Source organism: Neopelma chrysocephalum, unplaced genomic scaffold, assembly GCF_003984885.1.
Source record: "Neopelma chrysocephalum unplaced genomic scaffold, ASM398488v2 Primary Assembly neopelma1_82, whole genome shotgun sequence".
In the NCBI taxonomy this organism is placed as follows: Eukaryota; Metazoa; Chordata; class Aves; order Passeriformes; family Pipridae; genus Neopelma; species Neopelma chrysocephalum.
This window is the reverse complement of record NW_020897744.1, coordinates 726221-751011: the sequence shown is the minus strand read 5'-3', so window position 1 is coordinate 751011 and position 24791 is coordinate 726221. Positions and strand designations below refer to the sequence as shown.

General features: G+C 49.5%; 1 protein-coding gene across 1 annotated transcript in view; it reads left to right on the top strand.

Annotated features, from left to right (window-relative positions):
* Positions 1–24791, top strand: part of NXN (nucleoredoxin) — a 48957-nt gene that overhangs the window by 10928 nt on the left and 13238 nt on the right. Inside the window, exon 2 of the mRNA XM_027691077.1 lies at positions 24287–24404. Within this exon, the coding sequence (XP_027546878.1) occupies positions 24287–24404 (118 nt within the window). The remainder of the gene's footprint in view (positions 1–24286; positions 24405–24791) is intronic.

Genomic DNA, 24791 nt, shown 5'->3' with positions numbered 1-24791 from the left:
ACCACTGATCAGCCTCGGCTGTTGCCCCCCTGCTGCTGCCGCCGTCGTGCCTTGTGCTTCCAAAATCAGTTCGTTCCAGGGTTAGAAAAGACCCGTTTTTGTGTCCTAAAGCGCTGGATTTCACAGATATAGAAGGGGAAATGCCTGCAGCTTGATCTGCTAATCCGAAAGCATGGGAAGTTGTTCCTAGGAAGATTTGCTGCCCGGATTTCTCAATGCAAGTTTGCACAAATAGGGTTTGTTCCTACAAGGAGTCGGAGCAGCTGGATGCCTCCCACCAAGATTGCTGATATTTAGGTCTTTGATTTTGGCGGAGACACACAGCAATAAATTAAATGAGAAGGGGAGTTTCAGAGAGTAGTACAGATGGTGGGAAACTGAGGGTAGGCACTGCTTAAGTGCTAACGTATGGCACAGCTTCGACTCCTTTCTTTCTTAAAAGAATGGAAAACGCTCTGGGCTGCTGCACCAATGATTTTGCCTCCCTCTTGTCTTCAGAGACCTGTAGACCACCTCTATTGCAGTGCTTTCTTGAAGGTCAAGAAAGGATTGTCCTTTGGCACAGTGATGCCCTCCCTGCCTTTCTGTCCCTGTGCCAACCTGATCCTGGCTTGGTGCACACTTGGGTGTTCTGTCTTTGTTTTTCTGCTTTTCTCTTTGGGAAAGGTGACTGTTAAATGAGATTTCTTGGATCCTTGTAAGTCTTTTGCTTTTTCCCTCATTGGGTCTGACCTGGTTTAGGTTTTGTACAGCTGTGGGGATTCAAGTGGAACCATTTCATTTCCTTATCCACCTCCATCCGCATTAATTCGTTGTGTCTCCCAACCGATAGTTTAATTATTGTGCATGACAGGAGCATCCAGGGCCTCGATTGGCAAAAGGTGTCTGTCTCTACAGTGGTGCACAAAGTAGATGTTTGCCACCCTGGTTGCTCCCAGGACAAGTTTTTGCCTAGAAAGGCAGTTTCCAAACCAGTTAATTGCCAGGTTGTGAAGCAGAAGGGTAGGTGGCTGTCCCTGCCTTTCCCTGCAGGCATGTCCCTGCAGGCTGTGTGGGACCAGTGGCTCTTGAGGTGGAAAGATGGGGATGTGGTAGGTTGGGAAGAGCCTCCTAGGCTGGGAAGACCTGTCTTGCAGTGGGATGGTGAGTGTGGGAGAAGCAGGAGGATGGATGGATGGATGGAAAGAACCATGAGGACCAGGCTGGAGGAGGGAGTGGTGCCTCACCTGGAAAGTCACTTTGCTCCAGACAGCCCAGATTTGAATTGCAGGAAGGCTCCAGATTTTACTTAGTTTTAAAAACTAAACACACTCTGAGCCCTGCACATTTTATGTTGTTTTTTGGCTGGGACTGACCGAGCAGTGGCCGTGCGTTGAGCCACATCCAGTCTCCTGGTTTTGATGTTTGTCTCCATGGGGATTTGCTGCAGGCTTCACAGCTGAAAAAGTGGGGTCATCTGCATAAACCCCACTAAGTCTCTAGGTTAAGAGGCCACCAAATACCACCTCTGTCTGTGGCCATGCCTGTAATTATTAAAATAATAACCCCAGGCAGAGCTTATGGCCCTGCCGGCAGCTCAGGGTCTGTTGTGCTGGGCCCTGTTCAGACAACAGCATTAGAAAGAGACAGTCCTTACCCTACAGCTGATTACCTAAGGAAATGTCCCCCTCACACCATGGGGACAGGGTGGGTGCCTCACATGCAGTGACAGGCCAGGCTTGATGCCTCCTGCCTTCTGGACTCACAGGTTTGGGATCTGGAAAGGGAAATGCAGAGTTCCTGGCCCTCCTTTCTGTCTTCATGATGCTGCCTTCTCGGGGCTTGAGACTGGAGATGGGATTTATACCTGGCACATGGAGAATAAGTCCTATAAAAGTGCCATCTCTGGCCCAGTGCATCTTCATCTGCTTCCTCCCCTCGGCTCCTGAGAGCCAGAGCAGGGATTATCCAGAACAAATCCTGTTACCCAGCTGCCTCCTCAGTGAAGGAGTCGCTGGACAGGAGCAGCCCAAGGAACATAAATCTGTTAGCAGATGACATCACAGGTGAAGATTTTTAGGGTTCCTTTGCCAGAAAGGGGCAGTGTTGATTGCCAGGCTTAGTAGTGAAGAATTTGAAGTTGTGATTCATCCCTTTAATCTATGCCTTAAGTACGCAGTGGTGAAGCTAGGAAAATCTGTGTATGTATAAAGTGTTTCCTCTTAGAGAGCTGAGAAACCCTTAGGTGCAGCAATTACTATTTTAGTTAATTGGGATTGAAATACCAAATGCTCAGAACATGCCAGCTCGTGTCTGTTGTGGGGAGCACTCAATTGCTCAAGAGAAAGGTCTTTTCATCCTGCCACACTGAAGAGAAAATCTATTGAGTAGAAAAATTCCTGACATTTTTTGGTCATCTGCTCAAAGGTCTGTCTGGGCCCGTGGAGGTGGTACTTGGTGAGGGAAAGTCATTTGTGAGAGGCGGCTCCCAGGAAGGGAAGTGGTGCTTTGCAGATTCTCAGACTTGTGGTATTTAGTTTGGTATTTTACTTTTTAATTACCCCAGCAATTAAGCACAGTTACAGATTGTGTTTTGCCTTTGCTGATCTATGTGAGCTTCTCACACGGCATTTGCTGGCCCTGAGGATAAACCAGCCTTGTGCAAAAGCCACGCTGGCCCTGAGGAGGCACTGGTGTGTGGGTGGGAATCATCACCCGTGTGGATGTTTGCTCCGACCCTCTGCTGACATACAGTTGAGGGGCAAACAAACTGTGCCAGCGTTTTCCTCCACTTGTTAAATAATTATAATCAGCATTGCAGTAGCTGAAGACCTGACAGAGCCCACCAGTGATGTGTGGGGTGTTGGTGCTGTGGGCTCATGGCCAGAACATGAACTTTGTAAAAAGAAATTAAACCTCTTCTGTAGCTGAGCAGATTGCACACTGTGCCACAGAGATAGAAGAGGAAAAACTCCTGCCTCACATGAGCTTGGGCAAACACTTTTGTTGCCACTTTGGTTTTTTTTCTCCACCATTACTCAAGCATTTGCTTTGTTCAGAGCTTCAAGCTACGTGAACTGGTGTGTAATTCCCCTGGAGGGTACATCGCACTGACACAGAGCTGCCAGACACCTTCTGATTTCAAAGTGCCACTTTACTCACACATTTTCAGTGTTTCTTGTTTCTGCTGGTGAAAGCAGCTCCCAACAGAGAAATGGATATTGGTGTGAGCAGCCCCCGCTGCTGCGCGGAGCCTGCTCTGCTCATGGGGTGAATGAACAGTCTCATTCCAGCTTCCCTGATAAGCGCTGCTGAAGAACCCCGCAGGGTTCTTCCCCCCTTGCTTAGCTAAGTGTTACTAAAGAAAATAAGTTTAATCAAGTCCAGACCTTTTTGCAGGAGTTGCCATGCTCTTCTCCCTCCTGTGCTCTCCTTCCCCTCTCCAGCTCGGCCAGCGCTTGTCTGTTGTCTTGGAAGAGCCTTGTTTGCTTGGTGGGGTTCGAAGATCCCACAGTGACCATCCAAAGAAAAGAGCAAAATCCCAGTGGTCTGCCTGCTGTCCCTCTGCTCTCCTGCCCATCCAAGCCCATTTTCTGCTCAGTTATGAGCTCTTCTTCATTCTGTTTACACTCCACTTATCAAAAAGAGGTTGGAATCAGATGATTTTTCTGCAGAGGATGTGATTTCATTGGAGAGAAGCGGCAGTTTGTAAAACAATCTGTGAGATTAGTGCCACCTCGGCTCCTACACGATATTCCCACCCCCTTCTCGAGTTTTATTTCATTGAAGGCTGAAATTTCCATTTCTGTTGATGCCCTGCCAGGCACTCCAGCAGGGTTACTTTCCCTTGGATATAGTTCAAGAAACCATCATTCCTTTTCTCTTATCGTTTCTCATCAAAGGGAGAGGAGTGCCTTCCCTTCACTGCCCTGTTGCCTCCAGCACTGGCAAGAGTAGACAGCCATGGATGTCCTTCAGACCCACCATGCTAGAAATGTGAATTGGAAATTATTTTGGTGGCACGGAAGCTGAAGCATCCTCAAGAAAATATACTTAAACATTTAAAAAAACCCAAACCGAAGTCTGTTCAGGATACTGGCAGAGGTCTTAGTTAAAGCCTGTGCATGTCAGTGGGGTATCTTGAATCTTGTTGATGTATTGTTTAAGTAGACTGTGTTGGGTGAACTGGTGTGTCTGTGCTTCCTGTATGTCCACCTGATTTACCTGACCTCTCCTTATCCCCTGCCTTGCCTTGTCACAATGAAACTACAACAGGTTTTCAGGTTGGTGGGGGAAAACCCCTTTTCCTAGAGAGAATATAGAGGTTCACTGGATTTTCAGAGAAAATGTATGAGCTTCACTGCCAGGAGAACTGGCCGAGCAACTCAGTGGTGGATTTGAAATGCTAGCTTTGTGGCTTTTGTCTACCAAAGCCTGAGCAGTATTTGATGTGTAGACATGTTTTCAGACATTTCGCATAGAGAAGGTGTTGGCAGGTCTGTTGTTAACACCCTTGCCTTTAGGCCAAACTATTGAAAATTCAAGTTCAGCTTGAATCTCATTTCAATGGCTTGGAAGGCTGCAATCTGATGGGCTGAAAAATGTCGTCCAACTCCAGCCCTTATTAGGAGCTTAATCTGAAGCGCAGCCAAAGCCCAATAAAGGAGAGGGCAAAAAAAAAAAGAAGGCAGTAAAATGGAACAAGAAATGTGCATCCAATTTACAGTATTCCTCTGCAACCTTAATTCATCCCCCTGTATACATTACGGTGCCGTTTCTAATTACGGGATCACATATGGTTTTTTCCATGGCACCCCTGCCCTCGCTGCTCACCCAGAGCAGCCAAGGTGGCTCAGTGAAGGATGGGGCTCCACGTGTAGGACCTCAGCCCTGCACGGCGCAGGACTTGGAGGCAAGGGAGTGAGGCAAGTCGTGGAAAATTAGCAAGGGGAAAGTGCTGGTTAAGGAGACGGGGATTCCAGCTCTGCCTGTGCCGCAGGGCTCGTGTATGGAGCTGGGTAAATTGCTTTTCGTGCACAGCGAGGGACTTGATTTCCCGGGTCCCCAGGGTGAGGGTTGAGTTGCAGAAGTGCCGAGTGCTCCTGCTGCAGATGATCTCATGGGAAGTTGTACGTCAAACATTTAAAATGCCGCTCGGTGCTATTTATTTTTTTAAAAGGGAGCTGTAGGCTGATTCTGGAACTGGATGCCCAGAGCTTCTCTGTAACTCTTTTCTTCGGCTATAAACCGGAGGTGTTGTGAACGTAGCTCTCTAGGATTTTATGAAAATAAATTCAGGCTCGTTGGAGAGGTGTCCCAGTCTGCAGTGGCAAGACGCCTTCATTTTTGCCTTGGAGCAGCACATGAAAAGTGTGAAGTGAAGAGAGCTGAGTGCTGTGAATGAACAACCAGACAAAACCCAAAACTGAATAATTCCTTGCTTGTTGAGCATCTATTCTCGGTACGAACTGCGTCAGGACTGTGTGCACACGTGGTATGTGGCCATGCTGTAAAGACCCTGAACAAGTGGGCCAGATTAAAGCTACAGAGACAACATATTTCCAGCACATCCCAGCTTTTCAGGGCTTGGCAACAGTACTGTTTTCTTAATGTAGCCCTTTGGATGCAGTATGGTATAAATTACAGCACTGGGTGAGCAAGGAGTTGTGTGCAGAGGGTACAGGCATCGCTCTGTAGCAAACACTAACAGGGAGGAGACTGAAGAGCTCGGTCCTGAAGATGGTAATTCCTTTGCATTTCTGACCTGTAGCATAAAGTGGAAGGTTTTTGGGATCATCCAGGAAGTGTCTAGTTTAGGCTCCTAATGCCAGATGTCTGCTTTTGGCTTATCTGAACGTGGGTTGGATTTGATCTTTAGGTTGGACCAGGGTTGTGTGTTGGAGCCTCACTTGCATAAGTCCTGCGTCCTTAGGAAGAAAGAGGTTTGAGGGAGTTATTTTTTTCTGTGGTTTTGTGGAACTCTATACCGTTGTCTGTCTCTAAGGAAGATGTGACGCACGATGGCTTTGCAGCTATGCAGCTGATGGAGAGGCACATAGCTGTGGATGCTGCCACAGGGATGCTCCAGCAAGGGGGTTGGACAGTCAAGGGGCAGGTAGAGTTCCTCTCCCTGCTTCGGTACCCTTTGGACTTTGTTCCAGCTTATCTCCTTCCTCTCAAAACGTGGATTAGGAGCTGCAAGGTTCTCTGCAGGAGGAGCAAGAAGAGCCCCTTCAGCTGTGCCATTGGGCCCTCCGGGGCTGTGCAAGGGTTTGAACACAGCTCGCTTCAATCAGCAGATGTTGTCAGGCGTGCACAGGCAAAACCTTGCTCTAATTCAGTAATTATAAAAATTCCTGGCAGAAGCTGTGTGTGAGTCAGCTACAGAAAAATTACTTAGGGGGGAAAAAAAAAGAAGTTTATAGAATTAGGCTGACTTTAGCACACAAGAAGGGAAGTCAGGGCTTTCTGTAAATCCAGTTGCTGCTTTAAAGCTGGGCAACTTTAGCCTGCTGTGTCCTTTCCTGGAGAGAGATGAGATGGGAGAAGCAGAGCAGTGAAAGCCCAGGAGCTCATCTTACCCTGCCTGTGGCTCCCTGAGGCTGATGGAAGAGGATGGATGGAGAGTTCCCTTTCCACTACCTCAGGAGGGCCAGAGTCCAACCTCGAAGCTGGTGTGGCTTTGGCTTGGGAATGAGGGCAGGGCAGCCCCTTCCCTGTCATCCCCGAGGGAGGAGGCAGTTGCTGCCTGCTCAGCCTTTGCCTCTCCCCTCACTGCACACACCAGCTGGCACAGGGATCCGAGGAAGCCTCAGACAGGTCTTGGCTTATCTGCAAAGGATGTTCCCAGCACTGTCTCCTAGGGAAGCTGCCTTTTTTTGCCTTCATAAACATTGGATTTAATTTTATTTTTGTTATAACCCACATAACTAATTTCCCTTGGAATCTTTTGCAGGCGTCTGCTCTCAGTGTGTTTTGGCCTCGCTGCCCAGTGCTGGTTTTGAATCCCAGTCCCAGTGGTGGGAAGTTTTTTAGAATGAATGCCAGTTGTATTTTTTTTTTCAATGGAATCACAGTGTCTGCCTGTGGGTTTTAAACAAATATCCTTGCTTTTATGTTTTGCCTGCAAGAAGCCAGCATCCAGAGGGTGTGTAGGCAACCACAGTGATTCGGCAAGGATGCAGCACTTCCCCTTTGTCAAAAACGACTGTATTCTTTTTGTACCCTAGAATGCACCTCCCTGACCCTGCTGCTGTGCCTTGTTCTACCCACTGCAGCAGACAGGATCTCTGCCTTTGTGTGGGGCCATCGTGCAGGCTCCCAAGGGTGGTGTGTGACAGCCCCAGCAGTGAGTAATTTAAGATTACACCTGGGGAATGTGGAGTAGGAAACAATCCTGCCTGGTGCCTCTGGGAATGGATGTGTCTTCACAGGGTTGACTTTTCGGATGGGCAAAATTAATTTGCTTGCACTTGTGCTGAATTTTTTGCCTCTGCTGGTTCCTCCCTCGCTCTTGTACCTGGTTTTTAAGATGTGGCTCCCAAAGAAGATGATAATTTTTCAGGATGAAGCAGCATCCTTTTGATCCTGACCTTCCCTGTATTTCCTTTTCAGGATGTCTTTTGTAGTGCAGCCTCACTGAGCTTCCTCTGCTGTTGCTCTCCCTCACCAACCTGCCAGCGCAGGTTTTGGCAGGAAGGGGAACATCTCCACACACTGCTGTGCCAAGGCATGACCACGGATGCTGGCATCCCTCCCTTTGACAAAACACCGAGTGCAGCCTCTCCAAACTGCCCTGTCTTGCCCAGGAGCGGCTGGGATCCAGGGAGGGCTGTTTTCCCAGGAAAATACAGCTTTTATGGGGCAGATGGCAGGCTGTGGTCAGCCCCTCACAGCCACACCTGTGTTACAGTGACTCTGTTGTTCAGGTGCTTTTCATCATTTCCATTGCAAAATCTAGTTTCAGCAGCACTAACTTGTCTGCAAAGTTGCTGTTGTTTGGGTTTGGTTTTTATTTTTTTTTTAATTTGTTTTTTTAAACACCATTCTCTGATGAGCTTTTAAGAACACGCAGCTCCAGTGCAGCAGTGACGCCTGTAGTGCTCATCAGCTTTACTTTTTATAGTCCTTTTCCCTTTACTCTGCAGTTTTCATAGTTCTTTTCCCTTTGATGTTGGTCCCTTTCAGCAAAGGAGTTTGAAGCTGCTCTGGTAGGTAATAGCTGATAGATATTATAAAGTATTAGTAAAAAATGGAAAGTGAGCAGTGGACCATGCAGTGGTGGTACCAGCAGGAACACCCAGTGAAAATAGTTGATTTTAGTGTTGAGGAAGGTCAATATAAACTTGTCTTTCACCTGGGATGGGAGAGGGAGGCAGAAATCCTGAAAACCAGTTTGTATCTGACTGTAGCTTCCGTAACTGAAGAGCCATCTGTATCCTAGAAGAGGCTTTTATTTATTCCTTGGAATCCAGAGTTTTTAGAGCATGTGTTGGCCATGTAGACTCTCAGCTTTGCCATAAATCTGTGTTTTGGCAGTGCTTGTCCAAATGCCATATTATCCAGAAAGGAGTAGGTAGGGGATTAGAGCAGAATCCTTTGCTATTTATGGACTCCCTTGGGGAATACATTGTAATATTCTTTTGAATGGGCTAAAAGGTAACCACAACAACCCAAAGCTGCACGTGCTAAATCTTCCCCGTGGCCCTCCTGTAGACCTGCAGGGCGAATGAAGGGGGGTATCTCAGCTTGCAGATCTGAAATAGTGTTGTTCAGGCTTTAACCATCTGCCACCTGCTGATTCCCTGGGATTCAGGACAGAATCTGGGACTTGTGCTTATTTATTTATTATTTTTTTCTTCCAAATGGGCTGGGTTTGGATCTTTAAATCTCTCATTTCCTTAGCAAGAGCAGATTTGGAAAGTATTAATTATTTTGTACAGACTGTAGAAACATCTTTCTGTAGGAGCTGCTCAGCCTTTCCCCATCCCCGGCTTCGGCACCGTCATAATAAACGCGGGTCCTGCGTATCCGGGTGTCCCTGTTGGAGTGGGAAAGGAGGAGCGGGCTGGGTGCCAGCCTGCCAGATGGAGTCTGGAAGTATTCAGCAAAGCTCTTGGCTCAGACTGTCCTGACACCCTTCAACAAACTGAGCAGCGAGAACTTACAGGAGAGGGGCTTTTCTCCTCCTTTTGAAGTCGTCAGTAATCCAAAGCGCCACATCTTGTGTGCACAGAGTTTAACCTCTCGGGCTCCAGCTCTGCCCACTGGAGAGAGAAGCTGCTCAAAGCATAAAAGTCCCAGTACAGCTGTGTTTGAGTTCTGTGGTGCTGTAGAAGGGTCTGTGCAGGTGGACCTCTTCCCTTGGCTGCTTCCTGGCAAGCAGCACCACCGAGGAACAGGCACCTGGACCCTCAGACAATCTTTCCTTTGCCCACCACCTTACAAACCACGTGTGTAGTTTATAATGTGCAGAGTGAACACCATGAGCTTCGTAAATTGAAGTCAAACAAAGTTTTTCTGTAGGGGTGCAGCTTTACAAACCGGCTGGCTCCGGTTTGGTTTCTCCAGGCTTGGGAATTTCCTGGGTTTGGGTGTTTATCCCAGCCCCAAGCAGCCCCTGGGGCATGTGTCTGCAAGGGGGGGGCACAGTGTGCTCCTTGCCTGCTCTGTGGTGGGGGAGAGCAGTGCAAAGGCAGTGAAATGCTGGTTTCTTTTGCAAAACTCTTTGGCTTTTTATTAGGAGCAGCAGGTTTATTCTTGGAGAAGGGAGCACAGCTTAATGTGGCCCATTTTTTGTATGTACTCACTGAGAAGCTGCAAAAATCAGGAGCAGTTGGATGGCCAGAGCTTTCCTTCTCCTTTATGTTCCTGTCTCATTGGATACTCGTGGCCTTGCCTTTTTGTTTACCCTGGGGTTTGTTATGACATTGAAGGTGGATTTTCTTGGTTCTTGGAAGCTGTGGAGAGGGACTCTGTCTGCATCTTCAGCTGTTTTTGCTGTCCCCTTTCAGTACAAACAAGTTGCCCCTTAATTTCAGGATGATTTTTGTATAGAGTTTTCCTTTAGTTCTGGGTTTCTGAGCCCTTATTTCCTACCTAGGGAAATGGGCTTTTTTCCTCCTGTGCATCATAATTCCTGGATGATTCCCGTAATTTATCGATGGTAGCTTGTCAGCAGAGACTTGGAATGAAAGGCTTTGTAGTGTGCTGCTTAGCTGGCTGTATAAACATGAAAGTACCAGGTTTTTAACTTGCTCACATGGCTTCCCTTTGCAAAGCTTTAGCCAAAACACTCTGCCAGATAAAAGGATGCTGAGAAAGCCCAGGTCAGGCAGAGATTGCCTGAGAAGGAGTTATAACATTGATCTTTGGTTTAGTTTTATTTCTTGTAACCTCTCAGTAAGAGCAGGGAATGAGGATAAATTGTTTTCATCTCTCGGCGGTTGCAGATTAAGATGGATGAGGCAGTGGGTTGCCTGGAAGAAGCTGTTAAGTAAGAGCCTGGCTGTGACCCCCCTCTCTTGCATCTTGGATGAAGCTGACTTCATGCTTCCTGCTTCCCAGGCTCCCTTCCCCACGCTCCTCCTTAAATATCCAAGCTGGTGAGTGATTGCCTTGAGTTTTTTGAGCTCTTTGAACTAGAATAAATGAGAAGGGCTCTGGGGATGAGGCCTCTCATCGGTCACTTGCCTTTCGCCTCTGAGAACAGGGGTTTGCATCAGGTGTGGCGTTGAACACGCGGGGTTTGGTGCCTCTAAGGTCATGTCCCGCTCAGCCTGCCCAAGCTGCTGGTGCAGTTCTGGAAAACCAAGAGTTTTAGGTCTGAGCATCATCCTGCAGAGTTTGAATAAAGAAAGGATGAAGGAGGCTTTGGATAAGAGGCAGTGTGGTGGTTGAGTTCAGCCTCCGGGATTTCAGGGTCTGTTTGCCATTCTTTGTGCGAGGTTTCATGGAACAGGAATATATCTCTTAAGCATCCCAGATGCAATTCTGCAGGGAGATGTTCCCAGGAAACTTTGCCTAATATTCATCCCAATTTTGGAGCGTGCAGGAGGGGTGTACCGTTGGGAAGTGGGATTTTTGGGCTGGCATCTGTGGGAGCAAAGGCACTGTGCTTGTGGTGGGGGCTGTACTGCAGCATTGTTATGCTTCAGGTATTTAGTGAATTCTGTTTTCATAATGGAGTCATTTCATCACCAAAAGTACCTGTGGGGTTGAGAGTGTGAGACCCTTGGATAGAGGAAATGTGTGTGTTGGAGCCCCAATATTTTGCCCTGTTCATGAGGAAAAAAGCCCTGTTTGAGGTAGGGCAGAAGGTGTTGCTGTTTAGCAAGGCCAGGCATGGCCTAATTAGGGCTCACTTTACATGGGAGATGTGAAGCTGCTGTGCTGGGGCAGAGCAGGAATGGGGCTGGCCCTGCTGAGCCCCACAACAGCTCCTGTCCCTGCCCTGGAGCAGCCCTGCCTTGGCAAGTCCTACCTCTCCTACCCCTCTGATCAGTGGCAGCTTCATGTGGGTGATGAGAGGCCACTGGCACCTTGTGCAATGCTCTCTTCGTGTTCTCATTCTGTTAATGAGCGTCTGAAGAAGATGCTGGTTGGGTCTGGGTGGGGGTTTACCACTCTGGGACTGGGTTGTTGGTCCCTTGGGTTCTGCTCTGAATGCTCAAGCACTGATGGGGAAGGAATGTTGCAGAAATGCTCAGCTTTGCACCTGATGAATGAGGCTCCCCGGGGTCCTGCAGTAGCTGGAGTTGAGTTCTGAAGCCCCAAGAGAATTCCCTACAAAAACACATCTCTGCTGTTTGCTGCTGCTGCTGGAACAGCTCCTGGTTGGCATCTTTCATGCTGTCCCTAAGGAGGGACTGAAGCTTGAGGAAGCGTTTTTACTCTCCGTGCTCTGTACCCCAAGCCAAAGGGCTTTTGGGAAGGGGAGGTGGTGGGTGCCAGCAGGTCAGGCAGGACTCTGGGCAGTGGGTGCTTGCTTCCCTGCCTTTCCTGCCCTTTGATGTGCTGTGGGGTATGTAATGAGCATCTGCCCTCTAAGAGAAAACAGATTTGAGTTCTGAAGTTGAAAAAAGAGGGAGCAATTTTGTTTAATCATTTTCACACAGATCCACAGGCGTTTCTGTAAGAGCAAGAGGCATCTGGTTCAAGGGCAGCCTTGGCTGCTTTGAGCTCTCCTGCAGCTTCTGCAGTCTCAGGCAGAGATTGATGTTCCAGATGCTGTTCTCAGCAATTAGATCAATGACATTCTTATTTAGACTTTTCGTTTTTAAAAGGACAGAAAAAAGGTAGATTATACTTTTTAAGATCATCTGAAGTATCAAAGATCTGTGAGGTTTTTTTGTTTTGTTTGTTTCCCAGAGCAGGGCACTGGAAATTCTTTCCCTGTTTATGAACACCACTCAGAAAACAGAATTGAGCTGCCTGCCTTGGTACCTGGGTATTCACTCATTCCCTCCCTCCAGCTTCTAGTCACTGCAAGAAATACAGGATTTTTTATTCTGAACACAGAGCATTACTTTCAAGGAGAAAGTGCTTAAATGCAGTAATGCCCTTGTGCCCTGCAAGCTGCACAGGCTGTCCTGGTGTGTGCTTTTGGGTATCTCCAAACTTGTTTGTGTATGTGTGGGAAAATTACTGAGTGATGGGGAAAGTGCTGGGAAGCTTTATGGATTTGATTTCAATCTGATGAAGATGCAAGGCCTCTGCCTGGTCGGTGTTTCAGATGCCGGGGTGGCTGCAAAAACAGCCACTGTGAGTTTGCTGCTGTGGTTTGTCAAACCCAGGCTTGTTATTTACCCGCTTCCATCTATTGGGTGTCAGTGCTCCTTGTGGTGGTCAAGGTGTTGTTTTGGAGGTGAAGAGACCCTGGGAGAGAACGATATCACTCGCCAAAGTCCTTGGATTTGGCAGGAGCACTCCTTGTGTTGCCACAGGACTCCCATGGGAATGAGAATCCTTAACTAACTGCCCCAGCTCTATCTGCCATCTTGGCTGATGAGCTTTAATTACTGAGATCACAACTGCTATGTTTTCCTTGGCTCCTGACATACCCTTGGGCTGTCCTGGGATGAGAGTCTGATGGTCATCCATAAAAGCTGCTCACCAAGAGGAGCAACATCATCTTGTCCATCTCAGCTGGGATGGACCCTGAACTCCATGCTTGGCTTTTGGTGGCGGAATCATGTGGTGTCCAAGCAGACCTGAGGTCTTGGCAAGGGTAAATGTCACAGGTTAATTTTTGCCCCTTCAAGTTGTGCTCACAGCATGAGATACAGATAAAAAATCCCGCAAAGTAAACTGGAATTAAGCCACAGGTTTTGTTCTCATTAGTGTAAAATCAGAAAATCTGCTGTTTCTGAGGCCTCTAAGGAGAGAAGGAGAATTAACTCCTGGAGAATGTAACCAGAGGATACTTAAAAGGCAAATCGTTCACATACTTTCTTTAAAATTTGCATGAGTGTAGCAAAAGGTCATCGCAACTGCAGTCTCCTCCTCAGATCCTGCCTGCCGGTGGCTGATTGCAAGAGCCTGTTGCTAAGTGTTCCTGGAAATGGAATAAAGATGAAGCAAGATAATTGAACAAGAGGAGGGAGAGGAGGGGAAAAGCTTGGAGCTCGCAGCGGAACCGCAGGGCTGCCAAACGAGATGAGTGTGTTGGAGTTTGACTCCGTGGCTGCATTCGCTCAGTTCTGACCCAGGGGTGGGGAAGGGGTGGCTGAGCCTGAAACTTCATGGCAGATCCTTGGAAAAAGTCACTTGGACACAAGTGGATGATTTGCTTGCGTTTCCTGTGGCTCATCCAACTCCAAACACGTTGCTTCCTAGCATCGAGGCTGGAACGGGAATGGGAAGACAGACTGTGCTCCCACGGTGCTTTGTGCTCTTTTCCTGGATAAAATCTCTGTTCCTGCAGCATGGATTTAGTTAGCCTGGGATCGTCTTCTGGACAGTCAGTAGTCATGGAAAGCAACAGGATAAAACAAGAATGCAAGCAGACAAATCCAGAGCTTGACTAAGGCAGAAAGCCTTCAACTCCAGGTGACTTGAGGGGTGTTTTCTGCTCATCTCAGGCAGAAAGAGGCTCCCCTCTGAGGAAACAACTGGTGATGGTTTTGTATGTTGCAGAATAAACTCCTGACGCAGCTCCTTTTTATTACTGAAAAGACAGAGTAGCAAAACTTCCCTCCTTAACTTTGGTCTTTCTTTGGTTGAAGCTCTTGTAAAAACACCAGACTTTCTCCATCTCCATGGATCGATTTCCTGGAAGCAGTTTTAGTAACTGTTTCTGGAGTGATTTTTATCATCCTGGAGCATTTTACAAACTGAATGTAGTAACAGCTGAAATGCAGCCACATCTGAGGAAGGTCGCTGCCAGGACACAGAAGTCTTGGGGGTTTTATAGAAAAACACACGATTGGCTCTTCCTTTTGCACAGAACCTCCATTATGCTCACCAAAAAGATGAGGTAGCCCTCCTGCCCTCTGTGTCACATCCTGGTTCACCTCGGCGGCAGAGCGGGTGCTGGGCATCCTTGGCTCCCTGAAGGCTGTGATCTCTGAGCCTCCCCCTCCAGCTGGGGCTGGCTGTCAGCAGAGGGAATTAATGCACCACATCCTATCTGACATTTTGAACACCCCCGTGGGATTCACGTTTCATCAGTTTCTGGCAGCAGCTCCTCGTGTTGCCGTGACTGTCTGTCTCTGTGCCGTGCTCGGGGTGGCAGGAGGGACGCGGCACCCAAGGCTCGCTCACATCACCTTCCCGGTGCCCTGTTTCATCTGTATGCTGACTCACGGGCTCTTGCCCCTTTGGGAAACTCTGTATCTTCTAACTTCCATCAGTGGAGCTTTTAACCTTGATCTTTCACTGTCCTTGTTCATCTTTTTAATTGGTTCAGCAGTTGCAAGACACGCCGCCGCTCAAGCCTTAAAATCAAGAGGAGGGAGGCCCAGCCTGCTGTCCCATTCCTCCCTGGTCAGTGGCTCTGGAGCTGGGGGCCTCTGGTGTCTTGGGGCTGGGTTTCTTGGGACGGATCGTGTTCCCTCGCTTGCCCTGCACCTGGCCCTCCATGTGTGTGTGTCATAAACCCCTCGGCCCCGTCTGCCAGGCCCCCTCTGAGCTCACCCCATACTGGTTGTCCCTCCCCTGCCTCTGTGCCCAGCCCATACCATGACTCTGCTCCTTTCCCTGTCTCTCTGCTTTCTCCTCACAGCGAATGCCACCAGCTTTGCTGGAGCACAGTGTAATGGGAGAGCTGCTCTGCAGAGGAGCAGCTGGGTGAGGAAATATCTTCTCCAACTTCCCTCCTGCTGACTTGTGCTGCACTTGAGGTGTTGGTGCATCTGAGCTGTGGGCAGCTTTGTTCTGCTCTGGTTTTAATGTGTGCAGGCGATTAATTGCAAACTTGGGACTCTCAGTGGTGTTTTCCCATTTAAAGGTCATTGGCTCATGTGGGTTTATATTTCCAGCCCTTGTGGCCTTTCTGCTGAGGGGCTGAGTGTCAGTTTGGGGAACAGGAGGAAGACGAGAAGTGCTCAGCAGGAGAGGGTTTTCCAGCAAGCTGTGTTACATCTGCCCTGCCAGTGTCACGAGTCAGTCGGATGGTCTTCCCTGCAGGGCACCCGGTGCTGGCTCAGGCCACCGCGGCTCTGGGGCTCAGCTGTGCTGGTGAAGTGTGTTAGGAGGGCACAGAGGCCCTGAAAGCACGTTGTTATCAGTGGTTTAGCCCAGAGCAGTTTTGGTGGTGTGATGTTTGCGTGGGGACGGACTTCATGGCTCCAGAGGAGAAGTTCCCACGAGCGCCGTGGCTGCGCCGGGTCAGTGCGGGCTGTGGGATCCCTTCCACGCCAAGAGCCGAGGAGGAGCGGGATAACTCCAAGCTGTCACTGGCAGGGATTACTCTTTCCAGCTGGAGCTTGGGAGCACCTGGGTCTGGTTAGCTCCTGGCTTGTTCTGCGCTGTGGTTGCAGAGTGAATCCCCAGAGCTGTGCCGCTCTCCGAGCTGAGCAGCGCCTGTTGCATGCAAAGCCCAGAGCTGCCCCGGCAGCGTGGGCTGCGAGCAGGCGCTGGGGCTGTGGTTATGGCCCTTCTAGCTCTGCAGCTGTGTAACCTTTGCATGAAAATCCTCCTTGGATTGCAAACCAGGAGCGCTGCCAGATGAGATTCAGTGCTGTAGGCTCTGAGATGCCGAGATGGATGCAGCTGTAGGGAGGGCCAGACCAAGCAGTGCACCCTCTCCCGAGATCACCTGGAGAAAAGTGCTTGTTTTTAAATGGTTTGAGTGTTTGCAGTGATGCAAGCGCTGTGTCGAGTGGAGGTTTCTGTAACAAAGCATCAGCAGTGATGCGATGGACGAGCTGTTGCATTTCAGAAGATGCTGTATGATGAGCAGGTTTCCCATCTATCCAGCGGGAACCTCAGCAGCTGTGGGAACAAGAGGGTATCTGAGGTGTCTTGGTAGTTTTACAATCCTGTGTAGCTGGTCTGGGGGATGGCCTGTCCTGGGGAGGTCACTGCTCACAGGGCTCCTGGCACTGCAGCGTCCTGGAGCCCTCACTCCCCAGGGTGTGTTACAGTGCTAACAAATACTCCATTGTTTTCCAGGATTTTGTTGGTCTGATTGTGTAAGGTTCCCTTTCGGATTAACCACTGAAGACAAAACAGAAACCACACTAACACCTCATTGTGTGTGTTAAACAAAAAAAACCCCTCAAACAAATCCCGATTTCCCTGCTGATTTAAAAGGCTTTTGTGTTTGGTGGGAACTCTGTCTAAATTCAAGGCTTTTCAGAAGTGTTTGTTTCTTAATGATCCAGGATTGCAAGGTGTTTGACCTCGAGATTACTGCCAGAACTCGATGCAGGCAGCCTTCAAGTGAACAGTAGCAGCAAAGGCAAAGGCAGTGGGTAGGAAACTCAGGTTCTGGCAGACATCCTGCTTCCAGTGACAGATGAGACTTGGGACCAAGAGAGGCCCTGAACTTTGATTCAGTGTCCCAGACTGCCACCCCACCCCTTGCCTTTCCTATGAACAGATGGAAAAATATCCCTTCCCTGAAGAGAGAGAAAAATTATTATTTTTTCTCATTACCTTTGTGTTTACAGAGCTATTTCTTACTCAGTGTTAGTCATTCAGGGGCGTAATTTGTAAAGGCCTTGGCTGATGCACTTCTACATGTGTCTTAAATTTTTCCCACACTTTAACTCCCGCTGTCCTCACTGCTTTTTATGTTTGTCTTTCTGTCTTACCTACCAGGAAAGTGTGAAAAAATGCCAATGAAAACAGGTAACAGCAGGTGGGTTCCAGGTACTGTCAGACCCCCTGGGTTCTTCACCCATTTTTGTACTATTTTGTTTCCCTGGGGGTAAAGGGAGAGTGCTTGGCTCAAAGAACTGCTGGGAGAAAAAATAGGTATGAAATATCTGGCTCACATGCAAACCTACTTTTAAAAGATAAAGCAGGGTGTGCACATGGGGGAAAAAAACCACCCTTTATTGGAAGTGCATGGAAGTGTATTTCCTAGTCCTGGGAACAATGCTGTATGCTTAAATTCTGCATTGTCTTTGGGCTGTTGAATACAATTTGAGGAACACCTGGAAAAAAAAAGATGTTTATAAAAGACATCCTCGTAGTGTTGATAGACCAGCCTGTCTGGTGGCATCCTCCCTGCTTCATTTCCTCCCTGTGTTGTTATCTGTGTGTTTAGACAAATGCTACTTCACCCTCACCCTGGGATCAAATCAAGCTGCCAGCACAGCACCTCTTTGAAACCTGCACATGTAAAACAGCCAGGCCAGCTCCCGTGTCTGCTGCAGGCCCCGGGGCTTTGCTCTCCATAGATCATGTTAAGCGCTCTTCAGCTCTGCTCAAATTAAATGTTTTCCTATCAGATGTGGGCTGCGGAGGATCCAGCCTGTCAGCCTGCCTGTGTGTCAGGAGGAGGGGAGGCAGCCTGTGCTCTGAGCCAGCCATATGCTGCTCTGCCCTCGACTGAAATGCTCAGCTCGCAGCCCCTTGCACGGCGTAACCCGGGAAATTGTAAAGAGCAGCGGGGCCAGCGCTGGGCGACGGGGGCGGTGAGAGGGACAGGATGGGAGGAAGCGAGGGCACCAGGACGTGAGGTTGGGCTGGACCAGGTTCCTCACCCGGGGGCTTTGGCTGTGGAGCTCCTCAGGGGAACAAAGAGTAGCCTCTGCTGGCGGCGCCGTGCCAGAAAACCCCATGGAGAGGATTTCCTTTTGCTTCGCTTCCAAACCTTCTGCCTGGTTGGGAAGAACAAAAGCCCAGGGTTGCAATCTGGCTCCTGCCAGGGTCTCCCCTGACCCCCTGCTGGCTGTGGGGCGATGTGGGTGGCTGCAAGCTGGACTGTGCTTTGCTGGTCTCCCGCCATGGAGCTGCAGCAAGGAGAGGGTGGAAGCGACAAGCAGGACTTTCGGGTTGATTTTTAAAAATTTTTTGCTCTCACCAAGTCATATTGTGGTGGGGCAGCATCCACAGCAGGTGCTGCCAGGCTAAGTGCCAGGGAAAACTGGTCCTAAGGTTGTTTTTAACTAGGCTTTCAGCCATTGCAGGCAGTGTGCACACAGAGGGGAGCGGTAACGCAGCAGCCCGGCTGCTCACGGGTCCGTACGGACCAGCAGCCCCAATGCCCTGCGCTGTCCGTCTCAGCTGTTCACATCAATCTTGTTTATTGCAATTCCAAATCCTCCCTCCTCAGCTCATTAACGTTCTCGGAGCAGACGTCTCTCTCACCATTGTATTTTGTAATTAGATTTTGATTTACTTTCAGAGGGGAGCAGCAGCACAATAGCCATTAATTTATCCCAAGCCTTGCTCCATCTCCTCCGTGTCACAGGGTCAGACCTTGGCGTGCACCATCTGGTCTCCCCCCAGTATTTGGCTGCGTGTTGTTCCTGCACCGTCCCCCTTCTGCTAAGGAGGGTTCCCTTATGCATGAAGGGAAAGGAGCAGTGAGGGAGGGCAGGAAGAGGAGCCTTCGCTCAAGCTGAGCTTGAATCATAGGGACAGGCGTGAACCAGATTTAAATCGACAGGGCGAGGGAGCAGCCTGTTGTCTGCAGAGCCTGGGTGGCCCCTGGTGCTTGTAAACCCTTTAAGGCACGATGTAAAAGCTGCAGTTTAACATTGTGAGAGCGAGGACAGAGAGGTCCCCTGCAGTGCTGGGATGAGGGAGCGGGGCGGTGGGAATGGCTGTGGATGTCTCGCCAGCCCGGAGCCGGTCTGTGTGGCAGAGCTGGAGGCAGAGCTGGGCAATGGGCTCTGCTGGTCCTTGCAGCTCTGGACCAAGGGCACTCTTCCACCCAAGTGCTGCTCATGTATTCCTCAGACAAACTTGCTATTTCAGCCCTGGAACGAGAGACCAGCAAAAGCCGAGCTCATGCTGTAATGGATGTGCCCTCCGTAAGTGGGTTTTTAGAAAAGTGGCTTTACCCCTGATTCAGCAGAAAGCAGCAGCCATCCACAGCAGGAACATTTTGTTCATTTTGTTACTGCTTTTCAGTTTTTATACTGCCTTTGTCTGTCTGTCACTGCTCAGGGTGGAAGCATGGATTGCAACATGAGCAGAGCCAATGTCTGCCCTCTGGACCTCCAGGCAGAGTCAGCTCCGTAACCTATGGAAGATGGAAGCGTGAGAGCTTTTATGGTCCAGTTTCACACAACAGCAGAGAAATGCAGCCCCCAAGGAGGGTGGGAGGACCACTTTCCCACTGGCCAGGGCTCAGAGCACTGCGAGCAGTTGTGCTTTGTCTCTGCCAGCATTAACCACTGCAGCTCAGGATTTATGTTAGTGACTGAATGTGACCAGGACTGATAAATCAATCAGCACAACCAAAAATAGCGCCTGGCAGCTGTTGGAAGTGGGGGATCCCTTCCCCACCAGCGTGTGCAGAGCAGGAGGGGATTTCATCCACCTCGGCCGAGTGCCAGCCCTGCGCAGAGAGAGCCGTGGGCTGCTGGGGAGACCTCTCGTCTGACACCTTTATCTGGAAAAATTACTGCGGCTGTCTGCAAACTCCTCTCCAGCGGGTGTCTCAGCCAGGCATTTCCCAGTCACCAGGGTGGGGGGAATAACCCAGCCAGGGCCGGTGTAGAGAGCAGCCTTGCGGCCAACACCGAGTGCTGCTGTGCGGCCCGACATCTGGGGATCGCCTCAGACCTCAACCATGAGTGATCTTTTAAAGCCTCTCACAGCTGGTCGTGGATGGAGTCGTGGAGGGGAGCCCAGGGCAGTGGTTTCCAGGACAGCGTGGTGATGCTTTTGTGTAGGGATAAAGTTACCGGAGGAATCCGGTGACTCTGGTTTTTCCGCTGGATGGCTGCACTTAACCACCTGCACGGGAGCCAGGGAAGTTTCTGTAAAGCTGGTCAGCCTGTTTGGTGTCTTGCAAGGGGCTGCATCTCCTTGCTCCTTCTCCAGTGGGTGTCCTGGGGTGAGCATGGAGTGTAGCAGGCGTGCAGCCTGAACCAGGAGCGAAGGGTGCTCCGAGAGGATCAGCTGCTTTCAGGCTGAATAGTCCGTAGATTATTTCCACATCTGTGTTAGCTTTGGCTTGATCCCACAGATTTGCAACAGCTGTTGGGAAGCCGAGCAGAGATCCCCTCTTTAAATGGATGATCAAATCCTTAGAGTGTGGAGTATGTTATTTCTATGTCATCCTCTTCACGGCAGGAAAAACAGCTTTTCAGAGTTGCTGAGGCAGCACTCTGCCCTGCTGCCTGAGCTATCATCCCATCAGCCTGCGGTCTCAGAGCAAGTTGTAATTTGCTTTCTGCATCCCACGCCCAGCCTGACACAGGATCCTTTGTGAGGTGTGTGGTTGTGCAGGTACCTGTACCAGGGATGCCTTTTTTCCTCCTGGATACCCCTTCCTGCATGGGCCACAACCAGTGGGCGTAAGCTGATGGGGCGAAGGAGGAGCTCGTCCTTTTTCCAGAACCTGCATATCTCCAAACCCCTGACATTTTACCCTGAGAAAAACTAACCAGTTTGCCACAAGACAGGTTAGGTCATCCCCAGGTTCAGAGGCTTTAGGTGGAGATCAGATGTCCTTGCTGGAAGCAGCAGTTCAGGTGCAAAACAGTGGTGTAGCGTGGGAACCCCACAGTGAACTACCTTATTCAAAAAGCCCAGTTAAAATGAACCAACCCCTTTCCTGTCAAGGTTCTGCTCTTTCAGGTCAGACCTGCAGTAAAAGGAGCCATCAGGCTTCCTTCAGAAGCGTCGGACAGGCTCTGGAAAGCTGAGTCTGGCTGATGGGAGCCGGGGCAGTGGGAATGGCGGTGGATCCTGGCACTGGTCCTGCGGCGCGTGCGTTTCTCATTCCCCGTCAGCTTTTCTAGCGCACAGGAGAATCATCAAACCAAACTGCTCCCACTTTAAACAGCACATTCCTGTACAGAATTAATATGGTTGGTGCATGGAGACCACTAATTTCCAATTCCAGGCTTTCATAACTAGGCTTAAAATGGCAACCCAGTTCCAGTCCTCTTACGTGCAATTGTCGTGTTTGTTGGTGCTGCATGATGGGTTTCAGTGATAACCCAGGCAGCAAATCTGTTGCAAATAGGGAGTGCAGCTCAGCATGAGACTTGTTTTGGTGTTACCTGTGCTGGTGGGTTATGTTTGGGAGCCATGGCTGTTGCACTGCAAGGTAAAACCTTTCAGTTTGGATTGCTTTTTCTTGCTTGTCCAAGGTGTGATTGAGTGTGACATGATGCTCCTTGGGTTCAAGCCTCAGAGCCCGGTGATGGACGTGCTCTCCCAGGAGCAGCAGTTGTCACATTGACCTCTTCTGATGCTTTTTGACCCTTCTGACACACACCTAGCTCTGTGCTTGCTTGAGGGTGTTTCTCCTGTGGACCCTCACTGATGAGTTAGAAGTGGCAGCCCCCCATTTTGTGGGGTCAGAGTGTCTGGATTGCAGATTACCTGTGCCATGGATATCTGGGAAGCCAAGACCAGTGCCCGCAGTTTGGGTCCAGTGGGGCCTGGTGGGTTACACATCCTGAGAAGACCCAGGACCAGTTGTTGGCAAGAGCTGCCGTGTGTGCTGGACCCCGTAGACTGACTGGAGCCAGCTGTGCCCCACTTGCTCTGGTGCTTTGAGCAGGCTTGGTTTGGTGTTGTCCCCTTATCTGGGGTGTTCCAGCCCCATCCCGCTGAGCACAGTGAGTGGATGCAGCCTCTTGGCTCCGAAGTGCAGACCCTGCTGCTTCCCCAGCCAAGCAAAACTGCCAGGACCCGCCGTGGTGCCCCAGGGGAGCTGCTTCTGTATACAAAGGACTTGGCAAAATGAAGTGTAATGTAAGCAACTATTTAAAGAGAGCGATCCGATTGCTAGTTGTAATTTCCTTATTGTTTGCAGCACCCTGTTAAATGCCTGTGATCCTTATAAAGGGTTTTTTCCCCACCCTTTAAACTTCACAGAAGTGGGTTTTACCTTCTGTGGTTTGAACACCCTCATTGTGAGGGGGCTGGTTTGCACTGAGTACAATTTCTTTTTTCATGCCCAAGGCCATTTGGTTTGAGAATCTATTGTGTATGAGTTGGCTTGTCCCAAGAAATATGTCTATTGGAAATGGAAGGCTGGTGGGTAGGACACAAAACCTCACCTCTCTCTAGGTCCTGGTGGATAGAGGTTGATAGATTCTTCCTAGATCAGTGGTAACACTTTCTTTCAGACCCAAGAGCATTATGCTAACACCCCTTGAAAGCAGGCTGACACTGTCACTTATCCAGATACAGCTTCTATAGAAAGATGTTGGAAGAAATATTTAATACAGTGACACTAAAACCTGAATGTGGATGTGACTTTCTCCCTCAGCTGGATCTCTGGTGAGGTCTGCACCTTGCATCCCATTCCTGCCCTCGTGGCCTGGTCCCCAGATCATTCCCAGCTCAGGAAATGGAGTTGCATCTCTTTGCAAATCAGGGACAGGACAAATCAGTTGCAGAGTTGTGGCCTCTTCCTCTGGAAAAACACCTGGCTGCAGTTTCTGTGTGAGATGCTGGTGGAAGCAGCAGGATGTTGTGTGATGGTTTCTCTGGCTCTCCTGCTGGCTGACACTGGTGGTCCCTTTCTGTGCTTCTCCCATGGCTGGGTTTTATTTTCCAAACCAGAGCAAGTTGTAAACACACGGAGCCCGAGGGGTTTTGCAGAGCAGAGCTTGATGTTAGGGGAGGGTGGTGATTAATTTCCTTCCCCTCTGGCTCTTGGCTATGGTTTGCCTTTTTTGTTTGAGCGTTTGATAACTCACCACTGGGCTGTTGAGGTTGGGAACGCTTGGAGAAATGTAAGGAAACGTGGTGATGGCAGCAGCTCCTTCATGCACAGTGGGGTCACCAGCTCCTGTGGCACGGCCAGCCCACACCTGCAGGCTGGGCTGTGCCAGCAGCCGTCGTCATCTTGTTCCTGCTCATCCCAACGAGCTTCTGTGCGCAAGTTAAGCCCCAAATTACCCTGTGCCAGAAGCACATACTGAGAAATGTCAACCCAGGACTGTGTGATACCCAGAGCACTCAGTCACCGACCTTGTGCAGAGCTGAGCTCACTGCAGAACATGATGACCAGCAGACAGGACCATCCAGACCAGGATGTCCAAAATGTGGCCATCAGGCTGTGTGGCTTCTGCTTATAGCCCTTGGGGACCATTGTGAAGCTGGCAGTGCAGGATAGATGAGCTGTGTGGCCCCCAGGCTGGTGTCAAACCCATTAATCAGCTCCTGGGAACAAACCTGGGAAGCCCCAGTTGCAGAAGAATAATTTTTTTATGTGTTGACCTTGCGTTCAGCCTGGCTGTGTCTTGGCAGGGGTTGCTGGTTTGTTTAATCAACACTGAAATGGGAGGGGAGGAAACAGCCAGGGAAGCATTACAAATTGCTTCAGAGCAGTGGCATTAAAAGTATTTGTGCTTAGCACGTCTTCTAAACAAAGACCTCAAAGCATGGCAAATATTAACCCCATTTTACTTGCAAAGAGTTAAATGCAGGAGGAGGGGAAGCTTTACCTGTGCTCACAGGCAGGTGTGAGACACATGGTGGTCTCACTTGAGCTACCAAGAGGATGGTGGTCATGGTGAGGGTCTCTGTGGGCGCTGGAGGTCCAGGCTGGCCCAGCAGCTCTTCCTCACATTCCTTGACACTCATTCCTGAAGCACCAGCTCTGTTTTTTTGCTCAGCTTCGACCTCTGTTCTAAAAGATGCGAATGCTCCAAAATCTTCCTCTTCAGGCTGCCAAGTTTACCTTTCTTATCTCCCCTCCCAATCTCTGTTACAGCTGAAGCTGTGGAACAAGTACAGAGTCTCCAACATTCCTTCCCTAATATTTATCGATGCCTCCACCGGGAAGGTGGTTTGCAGGAACGGCCTCCTGGTCATCCGAGATGACCCGGAAGGTAAGACTTGGAATCTCTTGGAAACATGGACACACTGCTGCCTTTTCATTTCAGTTCATTCTGAATTGCCTGGGGGGGGAGGGAACAAAGAACTATTGTCATTAACTATTCAAAGCGCTGTGCTATTTTCAGCGATAAATTTTCTGCACCATTCCTGCCAGATCTTGTGTTTTGGTTTTGCTTCTTGAAAAGAACAAAGAATTTCCCTCCAGGATTTTTGTCTGGAGTGCTAATGAGGAAAAAGTTAGGCTAACTGAAGCATTCAGTTTGGATTTTTCCCCAATGGAGGCACGTGGACAGAGTGAGGGCCCAGACTTTCCATACCTTGGGAGCAAAATCCTTCCAGAATACTGAATGGGACTTCATCACTGACATCACACTCTGTTA